Source organism: Sinocyclocheilus anshuiensis, unplaced genomic scaffold, assembly GCF_001515605.1.
Source record: "Sinocyclocheilus anshuiensis isolate Anshui unplaced genomic scaffold, SAMN03320099.WGS_v1.1 scaffold469, whole genome shotgun sequence".
Classification (NCBI taxonomy): Eukaryota; Metazoa; Chordata; class Actinopteri; order Cypriniformes; family Cyprinidae; genus Sinocyclocheilus; species Sinocyclocheilus anshuiensis.
Window position 1 is genome coordinate 1014339 of NW_015537995.1, and position 26734 is coordinate 1041072.

Consider the following 26734-nt stretch of genomic DNA (forward strand, 5'->3'; position numbering starts at 1 on the left):
TAAAGAACGTCAAATTAATTTATTTTGCCAACAACTCAATCCTAATCTTATAATTTATTTGTGTCATTTAAAAAATATAAAAAAAATGTATAACCAAAAAGCAAACAAACAAAAAAACGGTGCACATCTCAAGATTCAACCAAACAAGCAAGTCAGAGTCTGTCTGTAAGATTAAGAAAATAATAGATTTACTCATACAAGACTCAGGATGTGCTCGTCTGTGGTAAAATAAATGTGAGAGCAGCGTTCATTTCCAGTTCTCCACAGGTTTAAAGTGCAGTGTCAGCATACAGAAAGCAACCTCTGCAGATCCCGCTCAGACCAGACTGAAACCCTCGTACTGCTCCACGGCTTGCGTGAGCCGGTGCCGCAGAGTCTCTTTGGTCTGGTAGCAGGGCATGTCCAGCATGTTATAGCAGGTGTGGGCCACAGGAAGGTAGTGCTCTTCCGCAGCAGTGGATTGGATGACAATGCGTAGACTGGCCATGCCGTGGATGGGGATGCGGTCACTGCCTGTCAAAAACACTGCGGGAAGGCAAAAGCACTTATTTGGTCTGCGTTGTAAAGGCAAAGTTGCATTAGCACAAAAAAGGTCCATAGTCCAATGGTGTATTTATGCGCAAAGCACCACTTACACAGAAGTCACAGCATATCAGTGTTGCCAAATCAGAACTGGGCTACTTTTACACTGTTACCAGATTGTTTTTTAGTCGGCAGGTTAAAGCGATCCCCACCCTCCAGAACTCGATTTCGACTGAGGCGACCACCGACCCCCAGGGAAAAACGTGATTGGGCTAGTTTTAAACAGTTGGGCTGGTTTTGTTTTGCAGACCTGGCAACCCTGCAGCATATCAAAGCAAGCAGCATTCTGTGAAAAACTTGGTGTTGGTGCAAAATCTGCGTGGGGGAATGTTTCTCCCTTATGTGAAATTCCCGATTGTGTGAATTCCTTTTAAAATGACTAGATTTTTACAATGAGCAATGGTAAACGTGACAGCACATTAAGTTATGTATTTATAATTTTATATCATAGCCATTTTATTTTTTGATAACATTATATTTTACAAATACTTCTACAAATACTTATTTTTCTTCATATGGTGACAAAACCAAGATTATTATTGTTAACTGAAGCAAAAACGATAAATAATAAAATGAAATACATATTTTATATATATAAATATATTAAAAAAAGTGAGAAATGTTGCCATGGCAACGAACTGAAATACATTTAAGCTGAAGCACTAAAATTACTGGAAATTAATAAAAACTAAACAACTAAAATTAAATCTAAATAGTTATATAAAAAAACTAATACAAATGACAAACATAAAATTTTTTAAAAAGTAACTAGAATTCAAATGAAAACTGAAAATACATAGATAAAATTCAAAATATTAATAAAACTGTAACAGAATATAAATAATATTAAAACAACATTGGACAAAACCTTACTGACCAATAAATTAAGCTCTGGGGTCACATGTCCCAAGCCTCTGTTTTATAGTCAAGAGCAACAGCTGATGCTAATGCATCAAAAAATATTTTTTACAGCCAAAACCAAATTTAGAAAAATCTTTTTTAGAAGAGCCATAGCAAACTCTTCTGCACAGCTGCTACTATTGGATCCATCCAAACCTGCAGGTAAGTTGTTTTATGGTTGTTTGCAAACTTTAAGCAGTGTTTGGATTTCTTCATACTCTCCTCTGCAGTATATGGAGGATGGCAGACCAGAGGTGCACAATATATAGTTCATTTTCATTCCGCAAAATAAATGAATAAATATGTTATGTGTTTTGCTTTGCATTTTCATTGCACTTTTGGTTTGAACAGGTCTTTACACTAGCTTTATATTCAGAGTTTTATATAATATATACAATAGTACCAATCGTTACAATGTTGACTCTCACTTACATAAAAACTGTTTCTTTTTCTCCAAGGGAAACTCATGAAACACCTCCCAAAACATCTTAACTGTTGGGTGTGATGCAGAGAACTCGCCCTTGTAGGAGGCATTCTGGGAGAAAAAGAAGAAGAGATGCAACACAAGGCATTAACATTGTGTCTTGTTAAGATAGTGAAGCACAGCTGTATGAAACATGTCCCACCTTCTCCATCTCCTCCCAGTTGTAGTTGTTGTTGCCCACCACCATGGCCATGAGCTCAGAGGGCTGGAAGAGAGAGAGAATCTCCCCGCCACAGACCTTCAGGAAACCGCTGGAGAAGGCCGAATACTGCTCCTGTACGGCATCACTGAACACATACTGTAAATACGCCTGAACAAACTCCTTCCTGAGAGACGAACACAAAAAAAGACACATTCAAGTGCTATACATACTGTATGCATCTAGGCATCTGTGACTTCTCATGACAATCAAATTTTATTATTATTATTAATAATTCTTATTACTGTAATGCAAACAAAAAGCCCACTCATTACATTAATGCAAAATAATTATATATATATGGTAGTAACTGTTGTAATGCCTTTATGCAGATTATAGTTTTTTTTCTAAATCATGGTATTATAGTCATTTGATAAAGATAATGAATGTTATATAATAATAATTCCCATTATATTAATAAAAAAGCAGTTAAAAATACTGCACAAATAGTAAGAATCTAATGTAATCACAGAAAGAAATGAGATATTATATATATATATATATATAAAAAAAAAAAAAGATCAAATCTAAATTTGAATGCATTGCTGAATTGTCTTAAACTGATTTTGTGGGCCTAAAAATAGGCTTCATTTCTATTGATTTTGTTGTATCTAGAACAGGACATGCTCTTTACCATTCTTGTCGTATCTGGTTAGAACATTGTGTTAGTTGCCCAGAAGAGTTTACCTATTATTAGTTAATATTATCAATGATTTTACTGTACATGCCACTGAAAGGGAATGTTGAACTAAAATCTCCCCTTTAGGATCAATACAGCATATCAGATGAGTGTAATCCAGTGCACATATTTACATACACGAGTGCATCAGACCGAGTGAATTAAGACTAATAATCTGAGCTGGGCTATAATCTCTTCAGGAGGTCATATATCAGCATCAGGTCTGCTGAAGAACGTGATTTGTTTGTGTGTGTGTGTGTGTGTGTGTGTGTGTGTGTGTGTGTGTGTGTGTGAACGGGCCTTGATCTGAGCTCAAGATGACTGGCCCTCTGCCTAATCTTACTTTCAGACAGCAGGACACACACACACACAATAACGACAATAACATGACACACAAATAAAACACACATGCATATTTCAAACAAATACCATTTTCTTAAAACATTTTCCTTTCCATACAATCTCCACTTAATGTTTTTCCTGAAATGTAACCTTGAATGCAGCAACAATTCTTCATACATCATTTTTTGTCTGGATTTGTGTTTTGGATTGTTTGGATTTGTGCGCTGTCCCATCTGTTCCTGCAGCTTCCGAAACCTTGCAATTTTGTCCCCACTGACAACACACACACTCGCTCTCACAGACACTGAAATATGGAGCACAGGCAGGAACAACATGACCTCTTTCAGACCTTTACTTAAAGAGACACACACACCTGTTTGTCTTGTCCACAGCGATGGTCTTCCCGCCCTGTACCAGCTCTTTAACCTCCGTTATCCCGTAATACTCTCTCGTAATCTGTGGTCACAGTTGTTAAATTTTGTCATTCAGGAACACAATTTTCCCTTCATCCCAGTAAGTACGTCGACGACACATTCCACAGGGAAAGAATCGCTATTCCACATTTGTGCACAAATATCTGATAAACATATTAAAAAGTGCAGATTCACATTTCAAACAGGGTTGGGTGATATACTGAATATATACAGTATATATGCAAAAATGTTGTTGATGCTATTAAAGGATAGTTCTGACATAGTTCTAATTCTGACATCATTTATTCTCCCTGCACGCTGTTCAAAACCTGCAGGAATTTCTTTCTTCAGTTAAAAGCAAAAGAAGATATTTGGAAGGATGTTGGTAACCAAACAGCTACTGGTAGCCAATGACTTCCATAGTAAGGAAAAAATACCAGTGGCTACCAGCTACTGTTTGGTTACCTACATCTTTAAAAATATCTTCTTTTGTGTTCAGCAGAAGAAAGAAATTCACACAGGTTTGGAAAATAATTACATTTTAATTTTTGTGTTAACTACCTCTTTAAATAAAGCAACATTGTGAATATCACAGTAATATTAAGAGTGTTATTTTGAATTTGAATTTAAGTTTCACAAAAACAGTTTTGGATGGATACATTTTAATATGTTCATTTGTCAAATTTGAGATATATTTGGAACAGTATTATTTTAGTATTTTTACATTCTATTATATTATTTATATATATTTTGAATTGGCTTTTTTTACATTATCAGTTTTCATTTAAATGTTAGTGTAAGTTTTGGTCATTCTGTTTTGATTTAGCTTTAATTTATTTTTATTTCAATTAATTTTAGTACTTCAATGTAAACTTATTTCAGTAATTTACCAAGGCAACATGTCAAATTTTCATTTATTTCTATTTTTTTAATGCAATTTGTACATGTAATATTTTATTAATTTCATTAATTACTTTTTTCTTCAATTACCAAAAATGATTTTTCACAGTTTTAGTTTTAGTTAACAATAAAACACTGATTTGGAAAGTCCTATTAGCTACAAATCAGTTCTAGTTTATATTATGAAATAAAATGTTATTACTAAAAATAATATATTTGATTAAATTTACATGTTGTGTAAATATTACTGTTTACTATCATGTGTTGTTATATTGTTACATTATGATTAAATATCTATAGTTATGTATATATTAATTTAATATTAAACATACATTTTTATTTTAATATAAAATTATAATAAAAATAACAAATTCATTCGCCAGTTCAGAGCTAATATTGCCAAAACTTGGAAAATACTGAGATATAGTTGTTTTATTTTTATCGCCCTTCCCTAATTGTACATCATAAACCAAAAAACATCTGTTGAATGTCATTCCATCATCCAACAGGAAACGCTGACGGGACATATGGCCAATGAGCAAACGCTCTTCATCTTCCAGATTAAAAGCGCACACATCAAATAACCGTCTTGGCAGCATGTGTGTGATATCAAGGACAGGTTCAGTTGAATTTATTTACTAAAGCAGTGACTTTCTTCATAATATGAATTATCAGTGATATTCCTCTAATCAGACAAACGCTCTTGACTTGACGTGGCCTAATTTGAGGGGTCGTATTTAGTTTAGTGTCTAGCAACTTACTGCAAAGTTCAGACAGAAGGTCTCCTCCACATCACCCTCATACTCCAGCAGCTGCTGAAGACTCCTGCAGACAGGTGAACACATATAATGACAAACAGTTTGTGAAAATTTGAAGCAGCCCTACAGTTTTGGAAAGTGTTCTTCTCACTGATGTCTCATCGACAGGCATTTAATTGTCTTTTTTTCTCCTGTAATCACAGCTAAGAGCTCACCAGCTGCAGGATATAAAAGCAAATCCCTGACTTACCCGAGCAGGACAGGGGCCACACATCATCACCTACTTTTAACAAATAATGTTTCCTGCCTATGACTCTATAAACCACATATAAATCATGATGTTTGCAGGGATTTTTACATAAGCGGTCATTCAGAAGAAAGATTCAACTGAGCTCTCAAAACAAGAACCAGGACATGTTTATAAGCTAGCTGCACGAATATATTCAGTTTACATTTAAAAGAAGAAACATGTAAAAGCAACTTCAATGCCTTCTTGCATACTCAGGTTCGTTTCTGCCATGGTACCATGGTAAAAAAAAAGAAAAAAAAGTTGACTAAAAAACATAGTGAAATAAAAATAAAAAGCATCAAAAGTGAAAAAAATAAAATAAAATACAGTTTTATTAATACAAATTTTACAGTTTTTAATTTAGAATGTGTTGTAAAGGTTATAAATTTTACAACCCACCTGCATTAAAAATTAAAATGCAACAACAATTAAAAAAAGAGTTAACAATAACAACACTGATTTGAATAGTCCTATTAGCCACAAATCAGTTCTATTTTATATGATAAAATAATATTTTATGACTAAATACAAATTTTAGTAATATATTTTAATTCTAAAATAGAATATATTGTTAGCAAATATACGTTGCGTAAATATTGCTGTTTGCAACATATGTATTGTTGCATTGGTGCGTAAATGAGTAATTATGCGTAATTTACGAGCTAATATTGTCAAAGTTTGAAAAAACTGATATAACTGTTTTATTTTTATGGCTATCCCTAATTCTAAAACATAAATCACAAAAACCTAATTAAATAAAATTTCAAAATATTCAAATTAAAAAATAAACTAAATAAAACAATGAAAACTATTAAACACAGAAAATCTAAAAGTAACAGCCATCAAGAAAAAATAAATAAATATATAATATTTACATGTATTTACATGCATATATGTATATTCATATAATTTATATTATTTATAAATATATTTAATATATAAACAACATATTTTTCTTAAATATATACATGCATGTACGTGTATTTATATATACATAATAAATATGCACAGTACACACACATATATTATGTAAACAAAAACTTTTATTTTGAATGCGATTAATTGCGATTAATCGTTTGACAGCACTAGTATATATATATAAATAAATTAAAAGGACTAAAAAAAATAAACACATACATATATAAATAATAGACATAAAAACTAAGTTCAAAATTCGAAAATTATAACAACCCTAGTCTGTATTTGTGTACTTGGCATAGGTTGTTTATCTTAAAGTCAAATAAAGTAGAAGCTGAGTATCCTTTTCAATTTGATGTTGCTGTAAATCTTTGTATTTGTTCCTGAGCTGTTGGTCAGATTAAAATGGTCCATGAATGAATCCAACAATGTGTCAGACACATCTAACTGAGTGGAAACCAATTAACCCTTGATCCTTTTAAACGCATTAGCACACAATTAAATCATCTACCATGGGTGGCTGTGCAATATTTGCTGATGCTGGTCTTAAAGTTATAATTGCCAGGTCAAGGTCTGCTGATGGCTGCTTTCATAAGATGACATGACTCAAAAACTGCGTGGGGAACAGCCTTGAAGCCGCAAACCGTAAACACGATTACAGACTTGAACCAGCCATCAACTCTGGGCTGGCTTGTCTGCTTCTGCAAACAATTAGTGGTCTGATGGTGACTCACAAAAAGCTTTTTGGGTGGCTTTTAATTAATGTTATATAAAAAACAACCTGTTTATGTAACGCAGTGGCAAAGGACACTGAGCGTAGGGCGAATAATTAGACAAAACAGTTCCTCTTCATTGGTCTGTGCAGTCCGTTTAGGACCGATTTCTCAGTAAAGCCTCGGGGGTGACAGGAAGTCCATTGATTTGGTCTAACGAGGGCTGTGATACAGTGGTCTGCAGCGCATCTGTGGGAGGCCGAGCTGATTTGATTAGCGCGTGATGGCTTTTGGTGGAAAAACAACAAAATGTTGCCTACAAGGGCTAAGTGGTACAAGTTTAGATAAAGATAGGGCTTAATTTGAACAATCTGGATCCAGCACCTCTGGATCCTATTTTAAATGATCTACCATCTCATATGGAGAGCAAAAAGATTTGTGTTTTGGTAAATTCTGGTTTAAATTCTGGTCTGTATGGCCTACTTTTATGTCATTTTGAACAACTCTTTTGGATGAACAATGCAAAGTCAAGAAAAGCATCATGCTGCATACCTTCCCTCTGTAGGCGAAAGCTCTTTCAGGTCATCCAGTGTGGGCAAAATGTTCAGAAGCTTCTTGTAGAGCACCAGAGGAAAGTGCAAGTCCACTACAGTGGAGTTATAGATGGCCAAACCACAGATGATCCCAATCAGGTGGAACCAATTGTGCTCCACAAAACACTGCAATGTAAACAAACAGGCACTTTTACATACTGATGTCACCAAGATTCCTTTATCTAACAGCCATCTTTCCATTACAACCCTTTAATTATTAAAAAATGCTTGTCTACAAATAGATCTCTCCAGCAAAAAGTAAATAAAACTCATTAAATCACATGCAGTCTTGTTTTGTACACAGCTGAGGTGTTCTGGAAGTCATCGTGCCATACAGAAATTCAGCAGGATCATCATGTTTGCATGAAAACAGCTGAGCTGGTCCAGATATTTCAATATCAGCAGTCCGATAAGATTATCTGTTGATGTTCTCATTCACGTGGCTCTATAGAGTGCTGCAGGGATGATATATTTTTGCTTGGCAAAACTCTGAAACAACTTAGCATTTTAGCACTGGTTCCATTGCCAAGTATTCAATGTTTTTTTGAATGGGCTTTTGGTTGAAATAAGGCCTGTGGTGTACAAGCTCAAGATATTTTCACGTTTTTGTATTCTAAGACATCAAACACATCAGTAATATCCCCTCTAGTGATTTTTTTAAAGCGTTACTTGTCTTGAAAAAGTTGTTAACAAGTGGCTAAATAGGTCTTTAAATAGGGCCCTATGATTTAAAAATCAAATCAAAAAATAAAAATAAAATTTACTGTATAACGCAGAATGTCACAGAATTTGCCAAATTTTGGATGGATACATCAAAAGTAGGTTAGTACACTTAAATCAAAATGTGATATGGACTAGAGTCTGTGAATATTAAGCCGCAAAAATACAATTTAAATATGTATCCTGCTTGTTCTGTGTGTCTCTGTGTGAATGAATGGTGCACACGCGTGGTTTCAACCTCTGCCGCCTCTGGTTTCAGGTGTTTTCTGCCTCTGCCTTCTCAATATATATGAGTATATTGTTACGTCCATATATGTCCTTGTGGGAGTGCCTGTGTTTTTCTCTCTCTCTCTCTCTCTCTCTCTCTCCCCTTTCCCTATCGATCTCTTAGGCCGCCTTCCTTGACTGCTGATTGGCTCATGACGCTGTCAGTCATCATTAAGCAACTTGACGGTTAGAAGTGGTTTTATGTTTCTTTCTTTCTTTTGGCGTCACTAGCATCCCATTTCTCTTGGGTTGATTTGTTTGTTTGTTTTTGTTTCCCTTTTTCCTGAGTTGTAAATATTTGTACATATGGGTTGTCTCTTTAAATGATTTATATTTTGTAGTTATATGGATTCTTTTCACCTTGTATAATAAATCACTTCGTTGGCAGTTTGTGTCCCTGCATTGTCTCTTGCTGCCTCCATCAAGTCTACAGATTTGCCACAAATTTAATGTTACTCCTTTTACCCCTAGACCATCTTAAAGGGTCGTAACAATATGAACACATGAACATGATCTCTAGAATTGCTCTGAGAGTCACTTCATGAGCATTTTACGGTTTCTTTTGAGTAAAACTATCATCATATCATATACAAACAGAAACCTAAAAGGTCTTCACAGCAACCCGTCAAAATAAAAGTTTGGTTTAACTTGAAGAAACAGTGACAGAAACAGTACTTAATGTAATAATAGTACTACTACTACTAATAAAATTATTATTAAAACATTATTTTCAAAGGAATATTTACCAGAATTTATTTAGCAGAAAAATGGAAATACACAACACACCATTTCTGGAAAAAAAGAGAGAAATAAAATAATAATATTATTTGTAATAAAATCAATTAATTAGAGATTTACATTTACATTTAGTCATTTAGTCATTTAGCAGACGCTTTTATCCAAAGTGACTTACAAATGAGGACAATGGAAGCAATCAAAATCAACAAAAGAGCAATGATATGCAAGTGCTACAACAAGTCTCAGTTAGCTTAACGCAGTACACATAGCAAGGTTTTTTTTTTAAATTACATAATAAATAAAAAGAAAACAGATAGAATAGAAAAATAATAGAGCAAGCTAGTGTTAGAGTGTTAGTGAACTGTATAATAAATTAAAAAAACAAATAGAATACAAAAAGATTAGAAAAGCTAGTGTTAGTTTTTTTTTTTGTTTAAGCAATGTGGTCTGAGAAAGTCATCAATCATAACTCCAAGGTTTCTGCTGTTTTTAAAGGAGTTATGGTTGATGTGCATACCTGGATGGTGATGGATTTGATGGAACCACAAGCAGTTATGTCTTGGCAAGGCTGAGTTGAAGGTGATGGTCCTTCATCCAGCAAAAATTTTATTAATGAAGAACGTGGCAAAGTCGTCAGCTGTTAGAGATGCTTTTGATTATTCATATTTAAACCATTAAAATGTAATCCAGAAAATTAATAGTAAACAGAATTTGGTAAAAATAAAACATATTTCATACGGCCTTAAAAATTTAATTTTTGCTAAACTTTTAAGAAATTGCTGTTTAATATTGTAAGCTTCATGATTTCAATTAATTAGACATGCTTTTTGATGAATACAATTTAATTTAACCATTAAAACAGAGTCTAGAAAAAAAAAATGGAAAAACAGAATCCAGAAAAATTAAAGCGGAAAAAAATTTCATAGGGCCCTAGTCTATAAAGATTGTCGGGGACATTAAACGGTCCTTATTACACTGAACAGGTAAACTCATCTACTCACTAGTTGCTTTCACTGACTTATTTGTGTTTATAATGGCGATCCTACAAATGATTCCAACTCAAACTTTCAGGGAAAATGTTTTTAATTAAAGACTGAAAAAGCTGATGGATGTTTAATGGTGGTTATGTTGAAATCATGTGACCATGGTGTGGTTTGTACATTTAGATTTTTTTACTTGTACTTAGGCTTCAAAATTCATAAGAGTTGTGTTCATTTGTAAAGATTATCATGATGAAAAACACTTGTAAGAATCATAAACTTTTGTTGGTCACAGAGCTTATTTTCTGCAATAATCCAATGGAAAAATCCTATTGGGTTTTTGTAGAGGGAACCAGCCTGGCTGGCCTACAAAATCACCGTCATCACTGCATCACTGTATTGTTACCTGTGAACAACAGCTATGAAGGACAAATGCAATTCATCCTTCAGGCTCTTCCTATCAAACATTGCAACTAACATTAAGACTGGAGTACAGTGCATATGCAATTAAATATTGTTTTGCATTCAAATTATATCCTTATCACGTTTACTATAAATCTTTTTCATTATCTTAGTATTATGTTGAATTTTGTGATAACTAAGCTGAACTCACTTTATCAGAGAACCACAGCAGATTGGACTCTGAATATTGGGTGAACATGCCATAGATCGGATCAATCAGCTCTTTAAGCAGGAGCAGGAAGAACTCCTTAGTGACTCCTCCAGCATCCACAGCTTCCTCTCCATCAAAGATGACCTGCAATGATCAGTAAATCTCTGTTTGTCAACTTATGTCTAAGTGGGCAGTCTTGGCCAAAATATGCTACAATATGGACCAGACAACAGTCTGGCGTTGGGATGATAAAGGCAAACCTTAAGCGGCTTCTTCAAGTCTACGTCATTGTAGACTGTGAGCTCCCGGAGAGCATCGCTGACTAAGTGGTTCCTTCTTACGTGAAGCACCAGGAAAGGGTTTCTTGCCAGCAAAGGTTCCATAGTCAACAGCATGAAGACGTTGTGCAAGTTAGCGCCGCTTACTGCCATCTGAACAGGAATCAAGCAGGCAAAACTAGTCAAAGAGGCTGAATAACAAGAGTCAAGAATCATAAATCATAGCAATTTCACAGCAGGAAGAGCATTTTCTCTGTATCCACTCTGAAACCAACAGCAAATCATGATTTTGCCAAGGCTGTACCATGGACTAATGCAATATGTACTCCTTAACTTCCTATTAAGATATTTTCTAAAAAAGAAATTAATATTCTTATTCAGTAAGGATGCATTCAATTTATCAAACTGAATAGTACAGACTCTCACAAAAATTCTATTTCAAATAAATGCTGTTTTTTTTACTTTCTATTAATCAGAGAATCCTAACAGAAATGTATTGCAATTTCCTCAAAAACATTAAGCAGCATAACTGTCTTCAAGATTGATAATAAGCAATGTTTCAGAGCAGCAAATCTGCATATCAGAACGATTTCTGAAGGATCATGTGACACTGAAGGCTGGAGTAATGATGCTGAAAATTCAGCTTTGTATCACAGGAATCAATTAAAATATAATACATATAAATATAAAATATATTCAAACAGAGAACAGTTACTTTAAAATGTAATAATTCTTAAAAATATATTTTTTTACCTGCATTTGCAGCTCAGCATCTGTTTGCAGCACGGTTGTCTTGGCTTGTGCGTTCAATATGAACGGATAGGCACATAACGTGACAGAACCCTGGGAAATAAGATTCAGATTATCAAGCTGAGACCATCACAACTGTCAAAAAAATACATTTACAAAGAGCTATTTAACCAACATACCTGCACTGGAGGGTATCGCATTTTCTACGACAAGACAAAACAAGGAATTATGTTATTTTTCAGCTTGCTATGATCAAAATTTGAGGCTTTTTGTGTAACTATGACATTTTGTATGCACAATGGGGTCTAGCTCATGTTCACATTAACATATAGCTTTTGCAGTCCATCTACAAAAGGAAAAGTGACATGAAAATCTACGTATGTGCAGTGATATACGCACAATATCAGCTTTGCGCAGAAACCATTTGAGGTAGTCTTCCTGTATGTCCACCAGGGTGGCGATGTCAGGGATGTAGAAGTGGTTGTATTCCACACGATGGGCTTTCAGATTGACCTGCACCAAAATATTTGGATCAACACTTGGTTTAGTCATTTAACAACGCAAACTAAATTACACAAGCTTGTCTGCAAAAACAGAAGAAAAACAGCAATTCAGCTCTGATGCTGGGGAATATTCAGCTTATTAATTAGTTCATCATTTACTTATTAAACTGTTTTGGGGATTTTCGCCATACCTTGTGTAGCTTCTCCAGCAGTCTAAGGGCGGCACTGGTGTAGCTCTCCAGAAACACAGGCATCAGGAGCGCCTTCCCGCCAGTCAACAGAAACACAACAATGCTTTTGTACATCTCCACTAGTCTGGAAAAAACCTCGCAATCCATTAGAGACCACCAGTTATCTGAGAAACGAGAATAAGATTCATTTCAAAAGCCCTTTTGATCTTGAACTCTGATCAACTTTGTAACTAAGCAACTAATGGTGTTGCTAGGCAGTGGAATATGTGCATACCGAGGACTTTGCTGGGGTTGGCGTCCAGTCTGAGGATGGCCATGGCTAGAGGGATGGTGAGAGAGATGTAGTTTTTGGAGTCCTGGAGAGCGGGACATTCAGACAGGATCAGGTAGATCCGCATGGCTTCCACGTCAGGAGGAGAGCAGGTCAGCTGGGGGATCAGGAGACTCTCAAAGCTCTTCGTGGCCTAGAAGAACACATTTATGAGCTGTTTATTATTAAAAATACACTTAAACAGACTAATATCAGAAAGGTCAGCAAGATTTTTTTTTCCTGAGGACAGTATGGAGTATGCCATCACTAGGAGGAAGATAATTTGAAATCAGCATCAAAATAATAACAAATATATTTTATAGAGTGTGCTTTAAAATATATGGTAGCACAAATTATCTCTTCTATTTAAAAAAAAGAAATATATATATATATATATATATATGTATATGTGTGTGTGTGTGTGTGTATTATCATGTTTTTTATTGTTATCATGTTTTTATTGTGTTTTATTGCGTTAGTTAGCTGTATTTTTTCGTTATTTTGTAACCTAATCAAAATAACCCAACTGCAGTTTGATAAGTGGTGATGTTTGATACGAGTCCTCTCTCAGGGTTTTTATTAGAATGTCTTACTCTTTATGTATTCTTATTTAAGCAATAAGGTATGAAAGGCTTTGCTATATTATGAATATAGTCATGAATAGAGGGCATTTTAGACATGGCATAACTATATTTATAAAAAAGCACATCCTTTTGTGCATTATTGCTTAAACAAATTGTCTACTTAAAAGAAGTTGAGATGCAAAAGCCTCTAAGTGCCGTTTAAATTTTTTCTAAAATGAGCATTTTTCTCAGGCTCCTATGTTTATGTTCAGTTATTTCACTTTAACGGCAATGAAAATAATCTATTCATTGCCATTAAAGTGAAATGACTGAACCATACACATAGGAACCTGATAAAAATGCTCATTTTAGAAGAAAATTTCAAATGGTACTTAGAGGCTTTTGCATCTGAGCTCTTCTCACACACACACACACGGTACTTAGAGGCTTTTGCATCTGAGCTCTACACACACACACACACACACACACATACAGTATATACATAAATATATATATATATATAAAATTTGTTTTCTGCTGAAATAATGCATGCATGGCTACGGAAGAACAACTAATCACTATTAACTGATAAAAAACAAGTTTTCTCATCAAATCAAATCAAGAATAAAATAACTAATCAATAAATTCAGATTTCTTTAAAGAAACAGATGATTTTATTCTGCAAGAATACATTAAATTGATCAAAAGTGACAGTAAAGAGGTGTTACAAAAAATTATATTTCAAATAAATGCTGTTTTTATTTTATTTTTCTATTTGTCAAAGAATCTTGAAAAAAACCCCACAAAAATATTAAGCCGTTTTCTACATTCTTAATAATCAGAATTTTTTGACCATCAAATCAGTATTTTAGAGTGATTTCTGAAGGATCATGGGACACTGAAGACTGGAGTAATGATGCTGAAAATTTAGCTTTGCATCACAGAAATAAATTACATTTTAAAAACATATTCAATTAAAGAAAAGTTACTTTAATTTGTAATTACTGTTTTACAGAATTTTTGCTCAAAGATAATGCAACCTTTAGTGAGCATTAGAGAAACACTGAAATAAATCCTACAGACTGCAAACTTTTGAACGGTAGTGTATAAAAAGGAGCTATGATTCCTATAATTAGAGTTATACCAACAAGTATACCAACTTTCACCCAGTAACACACACAAACAAGGCTTTGAATGTTTTAGAAACCTGATAAAGTCTGCAGCAGAGTTACTGCCTTCCAAGTATGCAGTGCTTTAAAGACCTAAATAAATGATGAGATGAAGCCAAGATTTCAAACGCACACACCTGATCCAAAAGTCTTGCGAAGGTTGGTTTCATCAGCGTCTCAAAAAGCAGCCTAACAGCATTGAAATCGATGCCTGGGACTTTGGGGTTGGTTTTGAAATGCCCGTCATCACTGTGAAAACAGCAGGTGGAAATTAGTATCCAAATGCTTGGAAATAAGCCGTAAAGCTACACAGTATGAAATCTGATATTGTACTAATCTAATTTACTAATTGAAGATTTTAGAAATGGTTTGTGTTTGCTGAATAAGTTACTATATTAGTTAAACTGTTTGAAAACATAACAGTGAGATTTAGTATCTCCAAGCAAGTGCATGGGAACTAGTTAAGGAACAGATGAACAAATAGATGGATCTGAGGTGAGGAGATTTAAGGTCTTTCCTCTCCATTGCTCTTTATCGGTGTCTGTTGCTCTGAAGGGATGAAAGCAGGATCACACGCTGGGTTTAAATACAGAGCCGCAGGTGTTTAAGCCTGATGCTGATCCCTGCACTACAGAGCAGTGAACCCCACACGCATGAGCACATGAAGCAGAGCCAGTGTATTTTAAGCATGTCAGGGTAAGATGACTATATCTATAATAAACGGCCGGTCACACACCAAGACGTGTTATTAATACGAGTCCAGTTTCAATGAGATGGCAAGATGTGTTTAACCTTTACATTCAATCCAATCCCATTCAAATCATTTAGATTCCATTTGATTCTATCGATTAGACTGCTTCAGCTAAATCCAATTGCAGATTTGATTCGATTTGAATCATTTTAAAGGGGTCATATGATGTTGCTAAAAAGAACATTATTTTGTGTATTTGGTGTAATGAAATGTGTTTATGCGGTTTAAGGTTAAAAAAAACACATTCTTTTCCACATACTGTACATTATTGTTCCTCCTCTATGCCCCGCCTTTCTGAAACATGTCGATTTTTACAAAGCTCATCGGTCTGAAAAGCAAGGTGTGCTGTGATTGGCCAGCTATCCAGTGCGTTGTGATTGGCCGAATACCTCAAGCGTGTGATGGAAATGTTACGCCCCTTACCCTACTGTGATACCGTGTCTCGGCCGGAGCGACGAGACAAAAACAATAAAACCCATTATAAACAAGGCATTTGTTGCATCCAGTGGGGACATAATTATTCAGCATCAAAATAATAACAAATATTTTATACAATGTGCTTCGACAGATACATCACAACTGATTTATTTAAAAAAATAATCATTTTAATTTTTTTGCAATTTGATAACTTCATCTGATTTTATTTTTCGCAAGGATGCATAAAATTGATCAAGTGACACTTATAGTGTTACAAAAGATTACTATTTCATATAAATGCTTTTTTACTTTCAATTCATCAAATAATCATTACTGCTATGAAGCAACACAACTGTTTTTAACACTGATAATAATAAAATAATATGTTTCTTGAGCAGCAAATCATCCTATTAGAATGATTTAAAAAAATTAATTTTAAAGAAAATTTTAAATTAAAAATAAAAAAAAGCTTGCACTATTCATTTACTAACTGCTTGTTTTCTTAAAAAAAAACTAACACTAGCTTCTCTATTCTTTTTCTATTCTATCTGTTTTCTTTTTATTTATTATATAATTAAAAAGAAAAACCCTTGCTACGTGTACTGCATTAGGCTAACTGAGATTTGTTATAGCACTTGCATATCATTGCTCTTTTGTTGACTTTGAATTGCTTCCATTGTCCTCATTTGTAAGTCGCTTTGGATAAAAGCGTCTGCTAAATGACTAAATGTCATTAAATGTTACAAATGTAATGTAAATATAATGATTTCCTAAGGATCATGTGACACTGAAGACTGGAGTAATAATGCTGAAAATTCAGCTTTGACCACAGGAATATATTACAATTTAAAATATATTCAAATTCATTTGTCATAATATTTCCCAAATATTACTGTTTTTACTATATACTTTATCAAATAAATGCAGCCTTGGTGGGCACTTTTGTCAAAAACAGACTGAATGATAGTGTATGTCATTCTATGAAAGTTAAATACTTTCATTTATGATCTTTGAAGTAATAAATGGTTGCCAAGTGGAAGATTTCAGCGAGGCCTCTGTCATAACTGTAATCAAACCGGATAACGTCACACACTCACTTGGTGATGCTTGAATCGCTGTTGTCATGGAGCTTCATCCTCCAGCTGTCCAGACTCTCAGAATTAATCAGAGCGATGCTTTTGGTGGTATTCATAATGCGGAAATCCTCGGGACAAGATGAACCCTGTTCTCAAACACACAGACAAACACTTCAGGTCACAATATACTCCAAGTATAAAAACAACAAGCCGATTTTAATGGTTTTAGCATTAACTGGTCTAATTAAGAAGAAATAAAACATATCACATCAGTGAGAGCAACAGCAGTGTTTTTTGTCATGTCCTGTAAGCCCATTATATTGATGTAACGGCGCCACCATGTGGATAAGAGCAAGTACTGACCTCCTAGCTGCCACTTTTTTATTTTCACAAGAGCAAATGTAAAACTGCCTAAATGTAAATATTAAAATCACACAGAAGCTAGTAGTATGAGCAGGTACTGACTCGCTATACTTTATATTCTGTGAAAATATATTGCACTAATTTATTGAATATGCTTGTAAAGGAAACATATCCAAACAATCAGTACAGCATCAGCGGAGTTGTTTCACAGCTCTAATGACACTCCAGTGAAAATCAGCATGGTTACCTCCTTAGTAGACAACAACAGGAAATTGTGATCGCCTCCACTGTTTATTTTACGGATGGTGTAGCACTCGCCTTCTGTAGACAAAGAACATAAGTGGTTCCTTTTATACAGTAGTTATATAATAACAAAGCACATGAAGAATGAGTTTTAGTTATCTATGTGTGTTATTAATGAGTTCAAACTTATCAACAATTCTAGAATGGATACCAGGCACTTTTCTGCAAAATGCATACCTACTTTATGCTAAAAGCGTTCAATAATTTCTGCATACAGGACAGTTGACCTTATAAAAACAATCTGAAGAAGAACTAAAGAGACTCATTTTCAAATTATTACTATTTTTACACATCCACACATACCAAATTGTGCATTCAACCTTCTGTGCGGTCATCAAAACAACACACACACACACACACACACACACACACACACACACACACACACACACACACAGGCCTCTGAAAGATCCAGCCATCAGATGAATCACAATCCAAACTACAGATCCTCTTCAATGCTGTCTATTTATATCTGACCATCCCTGCATGGACACACGGTCTCTACAACAATCCCTATCACTCCAGTTAGAGGACTAATTATTTACTCCCTCAAAATAGCAGACCCTCTATATCTGCTTCAGATGGAAAACCATTAAAGCATGGTACCGCGAAACAAAACACTCAACTCCAGTGAAACTGTATGGAGGTTTTTCATTCATTATAGCCATATACTAAAATACATATGAGTGTGCTCAAATTTACCTCTATTCAAAATACAGAAAGTGCGACTGATAATTATTTTTGTGCAACAGCTGACGTCTGAACTGTTTTATTCTTTTAATAATATTTATTTCTTCAAAAGGAATTCACATTAAAGCTCTAATATGAATGTTAAATACATATTTGGGGCAGATTTACTAAACCGGGCACATCAGCATGAGACAGCAATTCTATAAAAGTTCTGTGGCCGATCTACTGACAACGCACAAATAAAAGAACACAGACGCAGCCGGATCATTTCCATAATGACCAACACAATCTACTAAGAGCGGCACAAATGAGCAACTATCACAGCCTTGTCAAGCGCAAAATGAGATAAGGCATTAAATAATGGTGCAAATCAGTAAATTAACATTTGGCTTGTTATAATTGATTTTGATTATTTATTTAATCCATTCGAACATGTGAACATACTTGTGTGTGTATTTCCAATGCACAGGGGCTGGATGTTTCTGACAGGAAGTGGGCTCTTAGCATTTCCTCTGAGGCCTGTACCCAGCTGGCCCTGAGTGTTGCAGCCGAAAGCGTAAACCAGACCAGTGGAGGGCACGAATGCCAGGGTGTGGTGCCTGTGACGTACACACAGAGGTATGCTGTCAAATATCCCTTCTCATACTTATCTGATGACTGCATGCACAAAATGAGCTATTTATTAACCATATGAACTACTGCATGTTGTTTATGGAGGAGTATAGTTACTATTCGGCAATAAATGGCCCTGTACTTAGTGCAATGTAAATCACTTTGGATAAAAGAGTGTGCTGAGTGACTATTAGTCAGTTTAATTAAAACATATTTTATGTTTACATCATATTTCTGTTCACACAGCAAAACACATGGCTGCATAAAATAGTTTGATTAATTTCAATAATTATCTACTGTATACTAATGGTTAAAGGGATAGTTCACCCAAAAATATATTTAGATATTAAAATAAAGATAAATAAATTAATAAAGGTATATTTGATGAAATCCGGGAGCTTTCTGGCCCTGCATAGACAGCAATGGAACTGCCATTTTCAAGGCCCAGAAAGGTAGTAAGGATATCGTTCAACAGATTTCACCAAAAATATCTTCACTTGTGCTCTCAAGATAAATTAAGGTTTATTATTTATTCACTTTTTAAGGCCATGCCAGCTATTTTAATGGCTATCTCAGAATATATGACGCAAGGTATACGCAAAAATTCTAGAATACATTCAGGTGATGTATTTCTAAATAAATCAGTTAAATACACCTCTGAATAAAACCGTTGTCTATTTAGATAAACGAAGGTCTTACGGGTTTGGAACGACATGATTTCAGTGGATGCTGATTTCCAGAGATCAGGATCACATTAATTTATTTTTAAACAGTTTTTTTTTTTAATAATTTACACTACTGTTAAAAAGTTTAGGAAGAGTAAAAGATATTTTAATGTTTTTGAAAGATCTTATGCTCAACAAGGCTGCAATTATTTGACCAAAAATACAGTGAAAACAATAATATTGCGAAATAGTATGATTGAAAATTGTTTTCTATTTGAATATATTTTAAAATATAATTTCAGCATTATTACTCCAGTCTTCAGTGTCACATGATCCTTCAGAAAACATTCTAATATGCTGATTTGATGCTCAAGAAATCTTATTATCAGTGTTAAAAACACATGTGCTGTGTAAACCATTACATGTTTTTCAGGATTCTCTGCTAAATAGAAATTTCATTTGAAAAGAACAGCATTTTTTAACATTATAAATGATGTTACTGTCACTTTTGATCAATTTAATGCTTCTTTGCTAAATAAAATTCATATTGTATTAATAATAAATTGTATTAAAACTGTATTAATACACAAAGGTTACTCAAAAATACTAAACAAAATATGTGCATTATCCATACAGTGTTAGTATGCTTTGGAAATGACACAAAATTAAAGCTAACACTAAAAGGAAATCAGCACATTCACCAATCTAAAACAGATGGACACAGAAATGTGCATCTTGTCTAGTGCATATACTTACCGCCCACAAGCGATCTGAGACACCTCAGTGCCCATGAGCTCCATAACTCTGCGTGGAAGAGGCTCGTTTCTGGTGGAATCGTGGCCCAGCTGTCCTCTTGAACCATTTCCAAATGTGAACAGACCCCCTTCCTGAAGCAAACACAGCACAAACAGCAATGCTTCAATGCTCAGGATTGAACATGACAAATACAACTGAACAACTTTCCATATTAACCTACTATAGTTCTAGAATTCTTATCAAAAAATTTTCAGACAGTAACTAAAAAAAGACTAACGATTAAACTAATGGATGTTCAAATAACTACAGCAATTAGACTCAAAACATTTGGATACATATGTAAAATATTGCTAAATGGCAACACTGTTTTCGAACGAGTATGTGTTTTTCAGCACACTGCTATACTTTGGCTGTATGATCAATACCTTTGTCAAGGCAGCGGTGTGCTCCTCTCCACAGCTGATGTACACCACCTTCTGTGAGCGCAGGAACTTGATGTGACAGGGAAAAGCCCGGTCTATGAGATCATAGACAAAAATTATGCCTATTCATGTATACAAGTACTGTTTCAAGTCCATTGCAGAATTCAAACCAGCAACCTTTTGGTTAACCTCTAGGTCAGCGTGTGCGTTTTACCTTGCTCGTCATTAAGGCCCAGCTGCCCCGCGCTGTTCTTCCCCCAGCCGAATACGGCTCCAGACAGCGACAGGGCGAAGCTGTGGTCTCCTCCAGCGCTGATCTGAGCCAGTGGGATCCCACACAGAGATTTGAGCGTTTGAGGAGACAGAGTGCTGGGCTCTCCCTTCCCTAAACCCAGCTGACCGCTGGAGTTCTCACCCCATACAAACAGCTGACCATCTGAGACGAGGAGGACAGCGGGAAACCTCATTTACTGGCACAGCAGAAGTACAGCAGAAAACAAAACTATTGATAAGTCTACACTTACCTTTTGAAAGTGCTATGCAGTGTTGGTTGCCACACATCACTTGTGAGATTCGATGCTCGCACAACTTTTTAATCAACCTAAAAAAATAAATACACTTAATTAAGAAAGCAAGTTCTGGACGACATCTCCTAACAAGTGCACCTGGTAAATCACCTGATAAATAATAAAAAATACATACATTTATACATATTCATATTACAGTGATGACTAAGTCCACATGGAATGTGATTTTTTTTTTTTTGGGCAGTTTTTTCAATCAATTGTGGGAGGAAATCTGTGAAATTTAGAGGAATGGATTTAACATTTTGATTAATTAATTATCAAATTCTTAGTTTAATTCTTAATTTAAAAACTCACTTCAGTGAAATTCAAAGGGGGAAAAATTTTTTACTTCTAAACAGATTTTAGAAATGATAAAATATAAAAGAATTATAAAATAATAATATATATTTTTATATAATAATCAAAATTATGTATTTTGAGGGAGCTACACATCTGTGCAAAATCCACTGCAGAAGGTATTTTATAAATAAATATGAATATCCCAGAAGTACATTATATATTCCTTGTTGCATAACCACTTATTAATTTTTCATAGTTTCTGAACTGATTGTGGGGGGTAACCTGCAATTTTGTGGAATGGATTTAATTAATTAATTTATTTTTGATGCATTACTGAATTAATGGATGCATTGATTAATGGATGAATTAAGGGAAAAAATCTGAAAAATTCTTGAAAACAAAAACATACTCATTCCTATTTTTTTTAATAAATAAAATAAAATAAATATAAAATAATTATAAAATTTGTTATATAATAATAAATAGGAAAGTCATTTAGTATTATGTAAAAGGGTCAAAGGTCCAAGCAGGTGGATGCATCGTTGTAATGTAATGTTGTAAAAAGTTACATATGGTGACTACTTTATGTTAAATGAACCTGAGAGTACGGCATTATTATTGGTAGCTGAAAGCATAATCAAAGTATCCAAAATATTTAATAACAAAATTCTTAATTTACTGGCTGACCAAGAATCTCGCAATCAAATGCCAGTGGCCTTGATCTCATCACACCACGAAACCAAATAAATAACTCTTAATCATTAACTCACTCTGACCACAATGCGCTCATGAAATCATTAAAATAACAAGATGACAAGTGATGTTCAAATGAATTCAAATGAAGGGCTGCGTGTCAGGAAATGTGGTTTTATCTGTTGTGGGTTATTCAGCAGTACTAGAGCCACAACAGAACAGAAGAGCTTTCAGTAATAGCACATTATAACTATCATTAAGTCCAAATCACTTGCGTTCGGGAGCCTCCTGCGATGTGAAAGGCCCCATGCAGGGACCCCCTCACGAGCACGAGGCAATTAAATCCTCATTAGATTCCCCTATCTAGAGCAGACGTTACAATGCCATGCAAAGGAAGCAGCATCTGAAAAAGCATTTACACCACAAAAAAGGAAAGTATAAATGTAATAACAGGAAGCAATGCATCACATGCTTGAAACTTGACTGTTCTCATGCACAGCTGATAGAAAACAAAACAGGAAACTCTGAATTATGAGTTTGCAGATCACCATATATAAAGTGTTTTGGTGAACTATTCCTTAAACTCTGCTTTATAAAGTTTATAAAATGTTCTTATTGATTCACAAAATCTTGCATAAAGTGTGTAACATTTCACCTGGGTACACGGACTGCCTCTTCAGCCATACCCAGACCGAGCTGCCCTCCTTCTCCGGCCCCCCAGGCAAACACCTGCCCCTGCTCGTTCACCGCCAGAGAGTGAGCCTGCCCACACGACACGCCGGCGATCTTCTGAGCATCCAGAGCTCCTACCAGCTCTATGAGACACACACAAACAGCAATTAGATTGCAATATCACTCTCCAGAATGGATGCTTGATAGACATCATTCAAGAGCTTTTCACTGTAGCACCTAAAAAAAAAAATCTGAATCTATATAATCCGCAATCCTGATGGGGGGTAAACAAGAGAATAACTGCTCAACATCTGTTACGAATTTCATGCTTAACATAGTAAATAATAGCCAATACAGCTATTTATAAAAAAATAAAGAACAAAACCACACCAGAATGCATTTCCACAATGCAAACTTTTTAGAAACCAACACAATATGCATCATTCATATATGACTCATATACAGTTTCTTGAATCAGTATCTGGTTTCTACGCTGGACATAGAATAGATTTAACCAAGCAGTAATGCTTTTTTTCCCTAATGTATAAACTAGTTTCTTGGCTTTATTTACACATCCCGGCTCGTACCAACTCACATAACAGGGCCTTCTATCGCACAAATGGTGCTATCTTATTAGCACAGACATGTCAGAGTCCGTCTGCTGCTTGGAATTGTTTTCTTATAAACCGGATTAGCAGCCCTGGACTGGTGAGTCCCAGTGCATGCTGGATAAAACCAGATCTGCTGTCATCATTGACTGTAAATGCAGTTTAATACTGTGCTATAATAATAGCATGATCAAAAAAAAGCAATGTTTTATAGGACTATATCCAGGGCAAATGATTGGTTTGCTACCTCATTTCTGAGAAAAATGCCAAATCATATTTTGATTTTAGATGTGCAAATATACAGTCAAACCAAAATTTATTCAGACACCTTCAACATTTCTCACATTATCACAGTTTATTCACTATAGTTTAGAAAATGGTAATAAAATATGCCAAGAACTCAGAGTTAAACTGTGTCAGAACAAATTCATCTTGATAATGTCAGATAACTTTGATAGAAAGGTATGTAATGAATTAGGTTGAATAGCTGTCAGCTGTTAAATTTAAGTACACAATTAGATAATACCAATTTAGTTCAACCAATCACCAAGCAATGCTTAATTTTGTTCAGTCTGTGGTGTAAAAAGGTTGCATTAGCAATTAAAGAAAAAACATTTCAGCAAAACATGGTCAGGTCAAAGTGTCTGAATAATTTAATGTTTATCAGTTTTACTGGTAGTCCACTGTATGAAGAATTTTTGGGTATAATATGTCACAGTTTACTTTATTTTGCTATCCTCACTTACATAAATGAACTATAGTGTCCTGCACACACTAGTAAAAAATATAAAAAATTATATCTGGTGTCTGAATATTTTTTGGCTTGACTGTATATTGTGCTTACATGCAGTTGTAACATCAAACTTTATTTTCCACGTTGTATAGTAAGTTCAAACTGAATTTATGGCAAAGGCACATTATAAACATTAGAATCGAGTTTTAAATCATTATAAATGGGTTCCAATCATTTGAAAATAATGGAATAATAGGTGTGGTGTGAATATTCAAATCTAATATTTAGCATCAGCTACACAATCCTAAATCTATTTGTTGGGACATCACAGGCTTTTTGGAGAGATATGAGCATCAGTTTATGTCAGTTACCTGGCCTCCATCCTCCCTTGTCATGGCCCAGCTGACCGCAGCTGTTGGAGCCACAGGCGTAAACGCTCCCATCATGCAACAGGAAGAGCGAGTGTTGGCTGCCGCATGCAACTTCTTTAAGACCCCTCCCGTCGAACATGCAACAGCTCCTTGGCTCAAAGACAAACGCCTCCGACGCCCCGATGCCCAGCTGACCTGAGGCACTGCTTCCCCAGCACAGCATCATGATTCACACATAAAGAGGGAGAGAGATGGAAGGGTCCGGAATCAGGGAGAGCTCCTAGGATGTACCGCCTTGCCGTCTCCGCCTGTACATGACGGATCTGGAACAGAACGCAAAGTCTGGCATGAGACGCTGGAAAGCAAATAGGTGAGAAATCAGTAGAGGGGAAGGGAAGAGGTCACACCCCATTCCTCTTTCCATATTGGGCAGTGTGTGTGTAAATGACAGCTAGTGTGGACGGCCGGGCCCTTGAGACAAGAATGCAGATCATAAACCACCCGGTGTGGTTAAATAAAAAAAAACACAGATTTACTAATCCATCTGTCTAACTCCAACACCTACTGAATCATCACAATTCATTGGATTCACTCTCTAAAACATGTACTAATGAAAGTGGGCGTATACGTCTAGGCAGGGGACAGGTTTGTGTACTCAGTTATCATACTAGGGCGGACAAAATATTTGAATATATTTACAATTTTGTTAGCAATATATATCCATGCAACATCATGAATATTACAATTATAAAGAATAATTATGTTCTGAACATTAGAATCTAATTTTGAACGGAAACATTTTGATATTTATAAATGGGTACTGCTGAACGCTCGAATACATTTTCTATAGAATCATAGGAGTGTTCCGAAAATTCGAATCTAATGTCTGGAGAATCATAGGCGTGTTCTGAACGTTCGAATCATATTTTTGAGCATCATGAACAAATTCAGAACGTTCGAACCTAATTGTTGGGACATCATATAGGCGCGTTTCGAAATAACAAATTATTGGAGACGTGTGCGTTCAGAATATTCGACTTTGTGCGTGTTATTGGCGCGTAAGTTACTGAAAGTTCGACATTCAAATCGATTTTATGAACGTCAGGGGCGTTTTCCGAACCTTCTAATCAAAAGTGCCTAATATGATGGTCAGAAATGTCTAGATAGGCTGCACGCTAGGTTTAGAAACAGCGGAAATCTTTCAAATGTGGGTTCAATCTGAGTTCGGCCTGTAAGAACAAGCCTGACACATTTCATGTCTTTAATAAGCCAAATCATGATGTAGTTCCTATACTCCAGATAATAATACTCAAACATCTCATCGGACTGTGCATACAGTACCTCAATACTAATATTCAGGATAATATCAGGACAAACTGACACATAAGTTAACTGCGCACTGACGCTCACTAAACTGTCATCACGCAAATGCTGTGCCCTGTCTAACACAAGTCAAAAATAAACAGATATTTAGGGAGATGATTTAAAGCAGATTAATGTTACCTGGTAATATGCATTTCGTCTCCTGTTTATTTTGACCGTATATTACCGTAATGGTTTCAGTTTAATGGTTCCGACAAAAACAAGGAAGTTACGACTCAGATTAGGGCGTCACTGATCACGTGACTTCTGTCAACCAGCTCTCTAATAGTGTTTGAGTCACTAGAGGGCGACACATGTGGTCCTGATGTGCACATCAGTTAATTCATATAGTTTATTAACAAATGCAGTGTTGGAGACTGATTTGATTTAAAGTTTTGGCATTAGTAATTGTACACGAAATAGCAAAGCACCATGTCGGATGTAAAAAGTCAAGATTTCCAAATGAAAATATAGTATTAAAACTATAATATAACATTCTGTGTATGTTTAAACTCTAGTGCA

At 35.1% G+C, this 26734-nt stretch overlaps 1 protein-coding gene across 1 annotated transcript; it reads right to left on the bottom strand.

Annotated features, from left to right (window-relative positions):
- Positions 1 to 26456, bottom strand: herc3 (HECT and RLD domain containing E3 ubiquitin protein ligase 3). Its single transcript, XM_016470206.1, is given in 24 exon segments — positions 1 to 525; positions 1915 to 2017; positions 2109 to 2292; positions 3560 to 3642; positions 5261 to 5324; positions 7730 to 7896; positions 11089 to 11232; positions 11349 to 11519; positions 12120 to 12209; positions 12296 to 12319; positions 12516 to 12629; positions 12811 to 12974; positions 13085 to 13274; positions 14990 to 15137; positions 17112 to 17242; positions 17707 to 17780; positions 18897 to 19051; positions 20486 to 20616; positions 20911 to 21002; positions 21122 to 21343; positions 21432 to 21508; positions 23122 to 23281; positions 24851 to 25173; positions 26354 to 26456. Coding segments are annotated over 23 exon segments (3123 nt in total). The 5' UTR covers positions 25077 to 25173; positions 26354 to 26456; the 3' UTR covers positions 1 to 316.
- Between the last annotated feature and the right edge of the window lie 278 nt (positions 26457 to 26734).